Here is a 16,477-nt window from a genome sequence, read left to right on the forward strand (position 1 = left end):
TATTCGTTCTACTTCTTTGCGGATCTTTCGGCACATAGCTACTATACACGTCTGTTTATCATGTTTTCCCTCAGATATATTCTGACCCCATCTGGTAAGTACTTGCATTTCATCCTGATCTACCTCGGACCTATCTCTGTCTCTGATCAAGCAGTTTATGAAGAAACGTAACAGTTGTCTCTGTATATCCGCTTTCTGGTATTCCATGGCTTCGTCAATACTTTCAGGGCCTTGCCCTGTTTGGACAAAACGATATATATTGTCTAAATGTTTAATCATTCCTGGTAGCGTCGTTAAATATATTGAAGCTCGTCGTATACGTAGTGATGATAGCAGCATTCTGTCATTTTTACCGGGCACTGGATCATATCTACAATCTACAAGATGTTCTTTAAACATGTCGGACGTTGCTATTTGGGGTGTACGTTGGTTTGCTAAATCTCTAAGAGACGATTTGCTTCGTGATGGTGGCGTGGCAAAAATTGCTGCCGCACCTCCTGTCGCACCTTCTGAGGTGCTAGGCACAAAAGGGTTTGTGGGATGTAAGGTAGAAACTGTGGATGCAGGAAAAGTGGTGGAAACAAATGGACCTGTTGTATTGTGCGGAGGAGTTTGTGGTTGCGGAGTTGGGGGCGGATGATCTCGGGGTTGAGCACCATCGACAGGTGGCGTGTGTGGTGGAACATTAACATATTCGGGAGCTACCTCGTCTAAATAGGAGGAAAGGAAAATATCTTTTGCGGTCTTGGGATGTGCTTTAATCGGGAGTAATGGAGGTGGCAAATCTTTCGGTATTTCCGGGGTGGCCTTAGGTAGACCTTCGGCCAAAAGAGGATACATACCATTCATAAGAGTGTTTCGTTGTCTGTCTACTTGTTCTGTTGTTACTCGGATACCTTCTTCAACTAATATATTTTCTCGGGCTTTATTTGAGTTCTCCCTACTTTTCTCTTCCTGTCTGAGCGCTTTCTCTGTGCGCCTATGCGATTCTTTACGCCATAACTCAATGGCATCTTTCTGTGACTGTCTGGCTTTCTTTTTCCATAATTCTTCTTCTACTCTCATGATGCAATCTGCATCCCATGTCCCAGCTACGGGCCACCTCTGACTTTCTGCTAGATCCTTGGTGTAATCCACCCATAAGTCAAGATATAATACGGCATCTAGGCCATGTTTATGATACATAAAATACCCTGGAGTGTCCCTAGGTGGAATGGGAACAGCTTCTTCGAGTACTCCTTTTCTAGTTTTGATCTGTCTTAATTTTGAAAAGAACGGCATCTTCAAACCTTCCTACTTGATTCTTACTCAAACTGGACTTGAACACAAATTAATGCAACAAACACAATAATGAACACTCATTCATACCACGATTTTTAAACATAGTAAAACATTTAACTTTTAACATTTAACATTTAACGAACAATGATAATTAGAAGAAAACTAGTTACTGACATAATACTAATACTATATAATACTGAATTATATACATGAACATACTGGATATACTGCTAAACAGTACAGATACACTGCTAAAACAGTGCAGACCGGATCTGTGTACCCAAACCCGTCAGGACCGGCACAAATTAATGTGCACGTCTAAATGCCTCCCCAGCAACGGTACTCACCGGGTAGCACGGAACGGAAGGCCTCGGAACTGAACTGAACTGGACCGGACTGGACTCGACTGGACTCGGAACTTCGGAACCTGGTGGGCCTCTGTATACCTCGGATCTTGCTCTCTCAGCTAGGCTCTGGTCGGGATACTTCGCACTTCTCACCGCCTCGTCTGGGTGTTGATCGCAGCCTCAGTCACCCCCGCTTGGCCGGAGGGAGATACAGGAAATCCTGCGGGTACGCGTTTTTGTCCGTCCAGCTGTGGCAGGAGACCGGGCCTGCAACGCACCTCCGGCGCGTGAGATGAGAAAGTGTCCCTCTTCGGGCGCCAATTTATGTGGTAAATATTTAAATTACCTGTACTATTTTTTATGCGGTAAAGTCTAGTAAGAATAACTCAGTCAAAATAAGAGGCAGAATCCGTGGTATTAGAGGTTCTGAAAAGGACTTTATTCCTTACAAAGGAATTATGGTTCGAACCAGGCAATCTTATTCCATCACCACGAAGGTTCAGGAAGGGATAGGCAATACATTATTGACAAGTAACAATATATATATGAAAAGCATTGCATTAAGACAGATGCAGGAGGCGTAACAGCTGATAATACAGATAAGAATACACATACGTAATGAAAATAGGCGTAATAACAGGCGTATACCAGAAACGTCATTTAAAATGATGTCACAAATGGGTGGATCCATAAGAGAATCCTGCAGTGTCAGCAGAAATATTTGGCAGAGATGCGCGCGCAGCCGCATGACGTGTGATTGACGTGCAACTAGAGGGTGAAGGGGAATTGACATTTAGCTCTACATGTGGAGACAGAAGTCTGGGGGGTCAGGTCAACCTAATCCCAAATCGTATCTAATATCTTTGTTTAAGGAACTGTTTTATCCAAAAGGAAAGGTCTCTCGGACGGAATCTATTCTATACTGACTGTTAGTGCATGTACAAGCGTCTATGTGTCTACATGAGATGCGAGGGGGCAGGAATCTTCCATGGTAACAGGGGCTATGAATTACTTGTATAGAGACAGCGAGGCCGGGCCCTTTGCTCGGTAGCTGGAAGGATGTTTACCTAAACTACTAGACAGGAATGCATTGGATGAGGAGCGGAGCAGATAACTTGAAGGCTGAATACAGTTTTTGGCAGGCAACAGGCCGCGTCAGGCACCGTTAGCCGCGCAGGGAGTAAGACAAAGTTCATGGACACGGATGCAGGTCCAGGCTGGAGCATTTCAGAGGCAGAAGCAGGAAAAGGCTTGATGACAGAATTCAGGGCCTACTCGCCTGAACTGTAAAACTAGAAAAGTGAACCATATAAAGTCGGTGGCCAATCATACTTAGGAATGGAATATTCGACCCATTCATGGCGGATCTGAAAGAGGACATGTTGACGTTGGACGTACATGTATTTGCGTCTTCATAGCTGGAACTGGAGGGAACATACATGTACTTGTAGCATGTACATGGAGCCGTTGGGGTCTAAGATAGGGGACATAACTGATCATAAAATTCATATTTCCTCAGGGGAGAAAGTGGACGGAGGTCTCAAAGGGGTGTTGGGTGCTTTGGGTGAAGGAGGATTTAGCAAAAAGTAGCTATGTAATCTCAGTTTGCGAAAAAACCTAAGGACTTCGGTCTGTAGGTCAAGAAAGTTAGTCTTTGTGGTGGGTACGAATGAAAGGCCCTTGCTTAGTACAGATAATTCAGAGTCATTTAAATGGTGTTTAGTAAGATTAAATATAGGAAGTAAGAGGTTGGTTTGTGTCTGGCTAGGGGAGTTAGCGTTGTCCATGTGTTGTGAATAGTCTACCAACGATAATAGTTGCGTCGTGTTTGCCGTTCTCCTGGTGGGTTTTGCCAATGGGCACGCTTCAGGCCCCCTCTTTTTTGTGGCTCGTGCTGGCCACGTCCTAAAAAAGAGGCTGAAGGTTGTGGATTACCTGGTGCTCTGTTGGTACCCTTCATGACCACTGGTCCTTACCGTCTGTGATTGGTCATAATAGATGCGGCAACTACTCTGTGTGTGGATTTACCACTGACTGCAAGGAGTTTGTATATGGGAATATACGTAAACCTCACAATCACTTCAGTAACTGTAACACTTGTAATGTTATTTATGCAATCTTCTGTCCCTGCGATATGATTTACATAGGTCAGACCACGCAAAAAATCCGGGTAAGAATCTGTCAGCACAGAAGCAGATTAAGATGCAAAACACCCAATGCACCATTGGTCGAACATTTTGAGGCCACAGGCCACACTGAGGATGATATACGCTGGACAGTAATTTCTGTAGTGAAGACTCCACCGAGGGGCGCAGATCTCGCCCAACTGCTGAATAAGGAAGAAGTAAAGTGGATTCTAAAGACAGGAAGCATACATAGAGGGTTGAATCGCCTTGAGGATTGGACCTCCTTGCTATGAACTTGTTGGATTCATTTCATCCTCACTCTCATGAGCACTGACCGGAACACTGAAAGTACACACAGAAGGTCTAACCCCCGTGAGGACTAGACCTCCTTGCTAAGTACATGCTGGATTTGCTCATTTACAATTTATGTACAATGACCCGTACACCACGGTCCCCATTCGCCACTACTCGGATGCCTGAGTGGCATTGTTGTGCATAATCGAATATTTTTACCTAACAAATGTTTATTGCGGTGATACGTTTATTTTTCTATAAATATCCAATGTATTCTCTTAACACTTTCATTTTCTGCCAAGGCAAGCCATCTCACTTTTCCCTTCTTTCTTCTGTCTTTAATTCCCTGGCCGCCTTGCTCTTCATTTAGCAACCCTTCTCTCTCTACCCTTCCAATATGGCGCCCAAATACACCTACGTTTCTCCCATTCACCCGCACGGCACTGCTCAAGACCACATGACCACCCATGTGACCGCCCACATGACCGCACACACCTACAATATGACGCATGTCAACACCCCCTTCACAGTCGATCCGGCATCGTCCGAACGCGCTGTCCTCTGCATGGCCACGGAATTCATCTCTTTTATCACATTGAGGTAAGCTTCGCCACTGCGGCCCCGTCGCCCTCATGTTCTGCTCACCCCTCGGATCCTGGTCATATTTCCCTAATTCTATTAACTTTCTCCCATCAGATTTCCTTTACCGTGTCTCCCACTCCGGAAATTGATGTTCGTAGGTAAACTCTCCACCCACCCCACTTCCTACGTATATGCCACTTCACTTCCTTCTCCTCATTCTTATATTTCCCTCCACAGGCATTGTTCCTTCGAAACGCGTCCAATTTTAATTCACGTACCAGTTTTTCGACCCAGACTCGGCGCCCGCTCCGTTGCCTTAAGTGGTAACACGAGGTATTCCCCTCACTCCCTTCGCTCAAACAAGCTTCTGCGCCGTTATCTAACCCTGTCACCCACCGCTTTTTCTTCCCGACACCGGTTGGCCTTTTACGCAGCACCCTCCTACGGCTCACAATATCTCTCCGCACTCCGTATCTAGTGATATTTCTTAGCCCTCGAGTGTATGTAAATCACCTACCTTTTCACGCAATTTTTTCTATAATCGCACTTCTTCTCTCGTATCCTTCAGTTTTTACCTTTCCGGTTGGTTTATGCCCGCAATATTACTACTGCATAAGATTTCAAATAGGGACTAGCCCCTGATCTGACACTAATGTTTTTCTGATGTAATTTGTATGATCCGTTCAAACGTAGTAATAACGTCAATTCATTGCCATTTTCTTTTTCCCTTTTTCTTCCATGAAATTTTCTCCATACCTATGTATGTTTTTGTTGTTTGCCTTATTGTCCTATGTTTACTCAGGCATCTAAATATGGGCAATTTAACTGAATAGTCCTGATGATGATCCTAAATCCCTCTGATAAGGATCGAAACGTCGTCGACTTTGTTGTCCACCTTACACATTTAATATTTCTGTATATAATACATTGTGAGGGTGGCAATATTTGTACTAGATGTTTCACTACTCATTATCTCTAAAAAAGAAACATCATTGTAATTGCCTGATTGTGTTTCACAATTTGTTGCCCTCATGATATGTAAGTCCCAGGATACAGGCTTGTGTCCCACTAAGACTCTACTTACATTCTCTGGATCACTGCTAATTACCTCTACTTATTAAAGTTGCCATGCCCGGCTGGACATTGGCTATAATATAGTACCAATTTTGACTATATTCATTTTTTGTTTAACTATTTTTTCGCTTTCAGGGACCACTGTTTCCTGTAATACGTAACTTCCCAAGGTCCCTGTCTAATTCCTTTGGGTGCCCTTGTCCCCTTTTTACATAGTAAGCGCAATCGCTAGATTGCAAGGGCTCATGCTCTTATTCCCCCTTCTTGTTTAGATAGTGGGTCACTTTCCTTCCCTACCGACTACCATATCTCTAGTTTTCCTTTCCCCCCCCCCCCATTTTTCGTGTCATGTCAGATCACGCACCCCTTTATACAGATGAATACATCAAAAAGATTCTAGAAGGTCCATCCCTCTTCACCGACTCCACCAATGCTCCCCAAGAAACTAGTTCCACACTGCCTGAGCAACTAGAGAAAACCAAGAAAAAGTCTGTCAGGTTACAACTCATGATACGGATGCTCACAGAGTATTTAAAAGCCGATATTATTCCCACAGGCCTCCAAGTCAGAAACATACCCGGAATTTTCACTGACATTCCTAAATACATCACAAATTTCAGTTACATTAGTACCACCTGCTCTAGCCACTGGATGGTCCTAGGTATCGACTTAGAGACAGAAGAACTCAAGAAACTTCTGGAAGAGATAACAGACATTGAAAGACAAATAACAAGCAGCGACACGATATCTGATAGTAAGAAACTGCTAGAACAAGTACAGAAAACCGTGGACGAATTCTGTAGAATAGAACAGAATAAGAAATCCATTAAAGTAAAGAAGGACATTAAAACCTACTCCACTGAACGCACTTACCCCTACCTAACCAAAGATTTCTATATCAACCGATCCTACAATAACCAACGTATCAACCGTCCCTGGGGCCGATTCAATAGAGGACACACTCTAGTAGGATTCTCTGACACCTCTGTGGACTCTTCTGATAGTTCCGATCCAGGCGAAGGGACTAGCAGTGCCAACAGAGCACCAGGTAATCCACAACCTTCAGCCTCTTTTTTAGGACGTGGCCAGCACGAGCCACAAAAAAGAGGGGGCCTGAAGCGTGCCCATTGGCAAAACCCACCAGGAGAACGGCAAACACGACGCAACTATTATCGTTGGTAGACTATTCACAACACATGGACAACGCTAACTCCCCTAGCCAGACACAAACCAACCTCTTACTTCCTATATTTAATCTTACTAAACACCATTTAAATGACTCTGAATTATCTGTACTAAGCAAGGGCCTTTCATTCGTACCCACCACAAAGACTAACTTTCTTGACCTACAGACCGAAGTCCTTAGGTTTTTTCGCAAACTGAGATTACATAGCTACTTTTTGCTAAATCCTCTTTCACCCAAAGCACCCAACACCCCTTTGAGACCTCCGTCCACTTTCTCCCCGTCGGCCAATATGGTCCCACCGGAGATTTCCACCTTTGAGAAGTTGGTACTAAATGACCTATCACAACTGGCCACAGAACACCACTTCATCCCTTATAATATTTCAATGGCAGAAAAATCAGCACTTCAAACTCTCAAGACTAACAACACGATTGTCATCAAACCTGCCGATAAAGGTGGTGGAATAGTACTACAAGAAACCATTACCTATAAAAATGAAATATTAAGGCAACTAGGTAATACATATCATTACTGCAGACTCCCCACCAACCCCACCAATGAACTCAAACAAATCATCCAGCAGGTCACCAAATCTGGTTTAGATCAAGGTTTCCTATCCAAACTCGAATATCAGTTTCTGAATGCGAAGGCTCCGCGGATGCCAGTTATTTACACTCTACCTAAGATCCACAAGGACACTAAGAACCCTCCTGGACGCCCCATCGTCTCAGGTTGCGGTTCCATTCTAGAGCCACTTGGTCTATATGTAGACTTTTTCATAAAGGAATTCGTTCCATCTACACCATACTATGTCAGAGATAGTATGCAGATGATTACCCTGGTAGAAAATCACATTTTTAACCCCTCAACTGACATACTTTGCACTCTTGATGTTGAGTCTCTATAGACTAACATCCCCCAGCGAGATGCATTACTCATCATTGAGACGAATTTAGACACACGCATCAGACCACACGCAGTCCCTACCATTTTCATTTTGCAACTTCTCGAGATCTGCCTGACCAGAAATTTCTTTTTGTTTGACGGTCATTACTACCAGCAAACCAAAGGCACATCCATGGGAGCAGTTTTTGCACCGAATCTGGCTATCTTATACATGAACGCACTGGAGACGAACTACATACTGGCCCAACACAATCCTTTCTTCTCTGCCATGTCACTTTGGAAACGATACATAGATGACATCTTCCTGATCTGGCATGACACCCAAATCATGCTCGAAAATTTCCTTCACTGGCTGAACAACAACTGCGGTGGTCTTAAATTCACACTTACACATAACAAAATATCCATTCCTTTTCTTGACCTCAATATAGCACACAAAGATGGACATCTGATTACCAGCCTTTTCAGGAAACCAACTGAGCATAATACTCTGTTGAAATATAGCAGCAATCATCCTAGAGCTTTAAAAGACTCTCTTCCCTATTCCCAATACCTCCGTATCAGACGCAACTGTACCCTTAAGGAGGATTACTTCAGGGAAGCCAAAACATTGAGCAACAAACTGACCTCCAGAGGGTATCCCAAAAGATTGATCCGAAACGCCCTCAAAAGAGCATGGTACTGTCCGAGGGATATTCTCTTGGAACCCAAACCCAAGAAATCAGAGAACCGCATAGTATGCGTAACCACTTTTTCCCTCTCCTCAAACAAACTTCGAAAAAGTATTCTTAAACATTGGAGTGTAGTCAACGCTGGAATACTTAACCTAGAGAAACCCCTCTTTGCTTTTAGAAAAAGCAAGAACATTAAGGACCACTTGGTCAGAGCAGCACTCCCTAGTACCACAAACACGGGTACCCTTCATGACCACTGGTCCTTACCGTCTGTGATTGGTCATAATAGATGCGGCAACTGCTCTGTGTGTGGATTTACCACTGACTGCAAGGAGTTTGTATATGGGAATATACGTAAACCTCACAATCACTTCAGTAACTGTAACACTTGTAATGTTATTTATGCAATCTTCTGTCCCTGCGATATGATTTACATAGGTCAGACCACGCAAAAAATCCGAGTAAGAATCTGTCAGCACAGAAGCAGATTAAGATGCAAAACCCCCAATGCACCATTGGTCGAACATTTTGAGGCCACAGGCCACACTGAGGATGATATACGCTGGACAGTAATTTCTGTAGTGAAGACTCCACCGAGGGGCGCAGATCTCGCCAAACTGCTGAATAAGGAAGAATTAAAGTGGATTCTAAAGACAGGAAGCATACATAGAGGGTTGAATCGCCTTGAGGATTGGACCTCCTTGCTATGAACTTGTTGGATTCATTTCATCCTCACTCTCATGAACACTGACCGGAACACTGAAAGTACACACAGAAGTACATGCTGGACTTGCTCATTTACAATTTATGTACAATGACCCGTACACCACGGTCCCCATTCGCCACTACTCGGATGCCTGAGTGGCATTGTTGTGCATAATCGAATGTTTTTACCTAACAAATGTTTATTGCTGTGATACGTTTATTTTTCTATAAATATCCAATGTATTCTCTTAACACTTTCATTTTCTGCCAAGGCAAGCCATCTCACGTTTCCCTTCTTTCTTCTGTCTTTAATTCCCTGGCCGCCTTGCTCTTCATTTAGCAACCCTTCTCTTTCTACCCTTCCAATATGGCGCCCAAATACACCTACGTTTCTCCCATTCACCCGCACGGCACTGCTCAAGACCACATGACCACCCATGTGACCGCCCACATGACCACACACACCTACAATATGACGCATGTCAACACCCCCTTCACAGTCGATCCGGCATCGTCCGAACGGGCTGTCCTCTGCATGGCCACGGAATTCATCTCTTTTATCACATTGAGGTAAGCTTCGCCACTGCGGCCCCGTCGCCCTCATGTTCTGCTCACCCCTCGGATCCTGGTCATATTTCCCTAATTCTATTAACTTTCTCCCATCAGATTTCCTTTACCGTGTCTCCCACTCCGGAAATTGATGTTCGTAGGTAATCTCTCCACCCACCCCACTTCCTACGTATATGCCACTTCACTTCCTTATCCTCATTCTTATATTTCCCTCCACAGGCATTGTTCCTTCGAAACGCGTCCAATTTTAATTCACGTACCAGTTTTTCGACCCAGACTCGGCGCCCGCTCCGTTGCCCTAAGTGGTAACACGAGGTATTCCCCTCACTCCCTTCGCTCAAACAAGCTTCTGCGCCGTTATCTAACCCTGTCACCCACCGCTTTTTCTTCCCGACACCGGTTGGCCTTTTATGCAGCACCCTCCTACGGCTCACAATATCTCTCCGCACTCCGTATCTAGTGATATTTCTTAGCCCTCGAGTGTATGTAAATCACCTACCTTTTCACGCAATTTTTTCTATAATCACACTTCTTCTCTCGTATCCTTCAGTTTTTACCTTTCCGGTTGGTTTATGCCCGCAATATTACTACTGCATAAGATTTCAAATAGGGACTAGCCCCTGATCTGACACTAATGTTTTTCTGATGTAATTTGTATGATCCGTTCAAACGTAGTAATAACCAATTCATTGCCATTTTCTTTTTCCCTTTTTCTTCCATGAAATTTTCTCCATACCTATGTATGTTTTTGTTGTTTGCCTTATTGTCCTATGTTTACTTAGGCATCTAAATATGGGCAATTTAACTGAATAGTCCTGATGATGATCCTAAATCCCTCTGATAAGGATCGAAACGTCGTCGACTTTGTTGTCCACCTTACACATTTAATATTTCTGTATATAATACATTGTGAGGGTGGCAATATTTGTACTTGATGTTTCGCTACTCATTATCTCTAAAAAAGAAACATCATTGTAATTGCCTGATTGTGTTTCACAATTTGTTGTCCTCATGATATGTAAGTCCCAGGATACAGGCTTGTGTCCCACTAAGACTCTACTTACATTCTCTGGATCACTGCTAATTACCTCTACTTATTAAAGTTGCCATGTCCGGCTGGACATTGGCTATAATATAGTACCAATTTTGACTATATTCATTTTTTGTTTAACTATTTTGTCGCTTTCAGGGACCACTGTTTCCTGTAATACGTAACTTCCCAAGGTCCCTGTCTAATTCCTTTGGGTGCCCTTGTCCCCTTTTTACATGGCGTGTTCATATATCACTCCTCAACCTAGGCGAGTCCTAGGGGTATTTTTGCAACGCCGATGACTCTCCATGTCACGGATAAAGAAGGATTAACTTCCCGGCCGGCAGAGTTCGCACTTCAAGCAGCCATCTTGTTGCGCGGTCAAACCAGGCCCCCTCATTGTGGCAGACTTCTGGTACACATATAAGTGCCCTGTGCCCTTTCCTTGTCTCTCTCCTAAACACACCAGGCAGAGAGCGCGGTTACCTCCCTTGATCCCGGGGCTCACGTTGTGGTGTTAAGAACTTTATGGACTCTGGTAAATTAAAAGTGCTTTAAAGCAGCACGTGCCATTATCTTCATATATGACTAGCAAATCCTGCTTTTCATTAAAGTCTGTCTCTATAATGATTGAAGATGCCCATCTTTAGTGTACCTAAAATAGGGCTCGAAGAAAGCTTGGTTTAACAGAGACTGTGGTTGGGAAAGTCTTACTTGCCTTTGATTCGCAGACACTACTTTCAATCGAGGAAGTTGCCAATGAATCAGAACAACATACGGTGTAATTAGTCAATGCCATATCTTGCCCTTGAGGTTTACCTATATAGGACAGCTCCTCACTCCTTGGTAATCACAACCACTGCTCTTGACAGTTTCTTATGGTATGAATGAATGATGAGAATAATCAGACAAAAAATGATGTAGAAAACTAGTTTGCGACCTTTGAACATATAGCATCATCAAGAAAGGGTTACCTAAATCTGCTGTTCCGTCCTCCATTGGAAACTGAAGGTCCACTGGACTCTAAATCATGTGGACGGACCGTCAGTTTCGTGGACAGGGTACTCTGCCATGTTTGTGCTATAGTACCCTGTCTACCACTCTCTAAATCAGACTCTAAGTCTGCGGATTTTACTGTAAATCCACGTGCTACTTTCATCAATATTGTTACATTTTGTTGTGGGCAATGATTTCAGAGGCCATTGACACATCTAATACAACAAGGCCATCGCCACCACTAACATTTTGTTGTGAGCTTTAAATCGTCCTACTACGGGCTACTCGCACATTAGCAATTTTGGCAGGACTCCACCTCGCCCAATTTAAGTACCTACAGCAGGCATATCTCACACCCTATCGACTTTGGAGAGCCGGGGTGTGCTCATCACCTGCGCGCCTACAGCTGCTATCATGTGGAATGGACCTGCCGGTTATACAGCGCTTTTAGTCAAGAGTCCTCTCCATACTGTCTAGGTTGGTGGGCAGCAGATCGAGACGGGAAGCATCCATTACAACGCAATGCCTTTACAACGCAATGCCTTTACAATGCAGCCAATGCAACACAAGTTCCATTACAACGCATGCTATTACAACACATGCATTACAACGCATATGCCACACTGAGCAGCACCTTCCCTGAGGAAAGCACCTTGCGGTGTTAGAATAGTAATTTACGTTGTAATGGCTTGCGTTGTAATAGCAATTGTAATGGAAGGTGCATTGTAAGAACCGCATTGTAAAAGTATGCGTTGTAACGTCATACATCCAATCAAAACAAACCCTAGGCTTGCAATGTTGGGCATCCTTGCGGACGTGGGAGGGCCCAGAGCTGACAGGATACTGGTGGGGATGGGGACAATGTTGGCCGAAAGAGATATAGCCAAACACTGGAGGTCCTTTAACGCACCCCCTCTGGCTCCTTGAGGAAGGGTGTGGACTGGTGTAAAAAGATGGAAGCGATCATCTATACTGCATGTGGATGCCCCCGCAAGTATGACAGGTTAGGGAAAATGGTGGGCCTATTACCGACTGGGAGAACGTGGCTGAGTAGAATACTAATACCCCTGCTAGATATGGCAACTAGGGGTCTAATCGGGGCGGCGGGCCCATTGGGAAAGTTTTGTAATCACTGTGTTGATTTGGAGAGAGCAATGCTTGTTGAGTTAAAAATCAATGAAATGGTTCTTATAAAATCGTCCAACTGTGGTGAGAGACCAGTTTTGAGTCTGACGCCAATGCTAGTAAATATCTAGTTTGAATGTATACCATTTTAATTTAAAGCTGATGCAAAATCAATTTAAATGTTTAAAGACAACAAAAACATTTTTCTTTTCAGGACAATAGACCTCAGGGCCAGCATGGAATCCAATTCCCTGCTGCTGAACGATTAGGGGAACCCAGTAACAAGATTTTGCCAGCTAACTCCGAAAAGACAATTCAGAGTCACAAACCTCCTTTAAAAACTGCTGGTAAGGAAATGGTCTTAATATTTGAACTTCTTTTATTTACAGTGTAACCTTGGCTGTATGTGGGCATTTCGATCCATTTGACACATTAAGGGCTGTCAACATGGAGCTAAGCTAAATCAACGTGATTTTACTTTTCTGCTCCACATCAGTCTGTGTCGGGAACGTCAGACTGATTACAAATACCAGCTTCCAAATGTTTTGATTTTTTGCCTCTAAAAGAAGCCAACAAATGTGCAGATTATTTTAACATATGTGTAGTTTGTTCTTTCCATTTTGATATCAGTTTCCATGTTTTCAAAATGTTGGTAGAGGTTCATACCACTGTTATAGTCTTTTGCTACAATTCTTTTAGGAATAATTCTAACATTGATTATTTGATCTGTTTGTTGAGTTGTTTTGGTGAAACTATGATTTTTCGATCTTGGGAGAAGAATGGAAAAAGCAATATTATCCAAATGGAAACCTCCTTGAATGTCCAGTAGGTGTTGATGTGAGAAAATGAAAATTTACAAAATAGTCATTAAGAAGTTAAAAACAATATGTACCATACAAGAAAGGTTAATTAATCAGTACGGTCAATATTAAAGTTATGCACCCGCTAAATTAAATCACATTTACATGCGTACCGATTACATTTAGGTAAAAAAAGATAAAGATATTTTCGTGAAGTGGAAAGACTCTCATTTAAACAACGTTCATGTACTGGCGAGTTCTTTCGCTTGGTATGGTTTAATTAACATTTTGTACATTGCGTGAATTCGCTATCCCTTGTCTTTCATTTAACTGAATATGATTAAATGCAGTCTCATGTTTTTTTTTCACAGTTGCATTTTCATTGCGTTGCAAATAGTCGAATAGCCAGTTATTCAATATTATATTTTATTTGGTGTACTTCACAGAAGGTTATTAGTGCCTCAATGTTGTGGCCTTCTCCCTCCCAGATGACCCCATTAATTGATAATGTTATTGCTGGGTATTGTAAATATGCGCACATATGTGGAAGACTTTCTTATTAATATCAAGAAATATTTATTTATTTGACGGACACAATCCTGGCTCACCACATACTCTTGTTGAGGCCACACAGGTACGCACCACAAGGCGTTGTCGTTTTATAATCACAGTGCTTTATTACAGGAACAAAGTAGATCGCGCATAGTCTACCACAGGCCAGTGCCTAGCATGACGCGTTTCGACCGCTCCAGCGCGGTCTCGATCACATGACGCGCTGCCTCAATCATTCTAATTTTTATTGTGAATACAGAACACCTGAGCATAATTGGGCAATGAAACGGCCACTGCAACACACAACAGACTGTCCATTGTATTTTACCAATTCCCAGATTACGATACCATTATAAATTATTCTTACATTAAAAAAGTGCTAGTGGTTTGACATATCTGTCGTTCCATCATTGTTTTAATTACATCTAAAAAAATTATTTCATTGTAATACAAAAATTTTTAACTCACATAATGAGATACCAGATATAGCTAATCCTTGGGCTCTCTGCAACACAGTTATGTATAGTGCGTATTGGACATCCTTCCTGCCATATAGCTGCAAGCCTGCTCTTCTCCATGTACATTCAAACGATAAAAAATAAAATTTTAAATATTTCGATATGACAACCAATGTCTGAAAATAAATTTCTCATATATATTTGTCATGGTAGCATATTAATCATCCTCAAGTCAGTCTGATGGATTGATATTAAAACCCTATACGTTGTTTAAAAAGAGCTAGTGCTTATTGTATTGCAATATGTCCTTAAAGCGCAAAGTGATCAAAACAAAGTGCTAAAGAGCTCTAAAGTGCTTGTTTTTAAAAAAACATTTTTTAAAAATTGTCCATAAGAACAACAAAAATATATATATTTATTTATTTATATATATGCAAAAAAGAAGCTGAGAACTCTGGGTAGTTCCACAGTTTAGGTGGAGAGAAGCTCCTGTATAGAGCACCCTACTACACCAGTGACACTCTAAATTTGCTCCCCTCAATATCTGGTTTCTATCAAAGTATTTAACCATAGGATTAGCACAGTTCCATCCATTCAAAGATAGAAAGGGACACAGTCTTTTGTCATTTCGACGGCAAAGTCTTTAAGCATAGGATTAGCACAGTGACAACCACGCTGAGCTGTAAAATGACAAATGATGTACGATTGTAAAACACTTGTCAGGAGTTGCTTTTATTAATTTCGGGTTGGCTTGGATGACATTTTACCAGTTTCAAAGCTTGTTATACCATGCCCGGAGTGGTAAAAGGATTTTGTCATTTAAGCATATGATGAGCGTAGATGGCACTGTGCTAATCATATGCTTAAGAAAAACCTTAGAAATTGACAGAAAAAACAAACAAAGGTTATAGGAATGTTATACTTAGGCTCACATTTCACTTGACAGTGATGCCATTAGTGATGTCACTGACCATGTCAGGAGTGATGTAATGTGTGAGGTCATAAGCAGTGGATTGCGTGGGCGTAAGTTATAGTTAGCTCAGGTAACTATAACTGCTGAATTTCACTGGTTTTAAATATAACCTCCCTGTAACCTTTGTTCTTTCAGTGAATTTCTCTGTTTTTTAAATTTTGTTTCCTAACTATAAAATCCCTGTAACCTTTGTTTTTTTGCAATGAATTTCTCAAGTTTTTCAAATTCTATTTCCTACCTGTAACCTTTGAAAATGAGGAGTTTTATATAGCGTGAACTCAACTCGAAAATATCAGAAAACTTATAACACTGAAGGGGCAGTTTTTAACTATTTATTAAAACCATATTATAAGTTGGAACTTACAGATGTCCTGGATGATGAGGAGGTACGGACTTTGTTTGGATTAAAATAAGGTTACAACATGAAATAGTTGGAACTGTCCTGCACTTTAAAAATAATGAGAGAATTTTATAGGCACTAGCCCTTTATAAGATAGAAAATCGTTGTCCTCTTTCCATGAGCATGTCTTGTGGAGAAAGTGTGTATTTAATGAAAGACACAATTACTTGCTCGTCATCATGAACAAGGCTGTGAGCAACAGCCGGAACGCGTGGATGAATTGACTCTAAAAAATAAAGTCAGATGAAAAAAACCGTTGGAGTGCCGGTTCCGCTTCTTTCTTGGATTATCAAGCGCTTAAGCAATTCTTAGAAGACGGGGTAGAAGTCTTGTAGCTGGCACCACTGACGCTAAGGAAGCACGCCAGTAGTCGCCACACCGAAAATGAGGAGGAATTC

The 16,477-nt window shown here is 42.3% G+C and overlaps 1 protein-coding gene across 2 annotated transcripts in view; it reads left to right on the forward strand.

The window, feature by feature from the left end:
• Window positions 1-16,477, forward strand: part of DYRK4 (dual specificity tyrosine phosphorylation regulated kinase 4) — an 827,849-nt gene that overhangs the window by 239,601 nt on the left and 571,771 nt on the right. For both annotated transcript variants that reach the window (XM_085652599.1, XM_085652598.1), the window contains exon 3: window positions 13,111-13,243. In XM_085652599.1, the coding sequence (XP_085508725.1) occupies window positions 13,111-13,243 (133 nt within the window). The remainder of the gene's footprint in view (window positions 1-13,110; window positions 13,244-16,477) is intronic.

The sequence above is a fragment of the Triturus cristatus genome, chromosome 4_1, assembly GCF_964204655.1.
Source record: "Triturus cristatus chromosome 4_1, aTriCri1.1, whole genome shotgun sequence".
Classification (NCBI taxonomy): domain Eukaryota; kingdom Metazoa; phylum Chordata; class Amphibia; order Caudata; family Salamandridae; genus Triturus; species Triturus cristatus.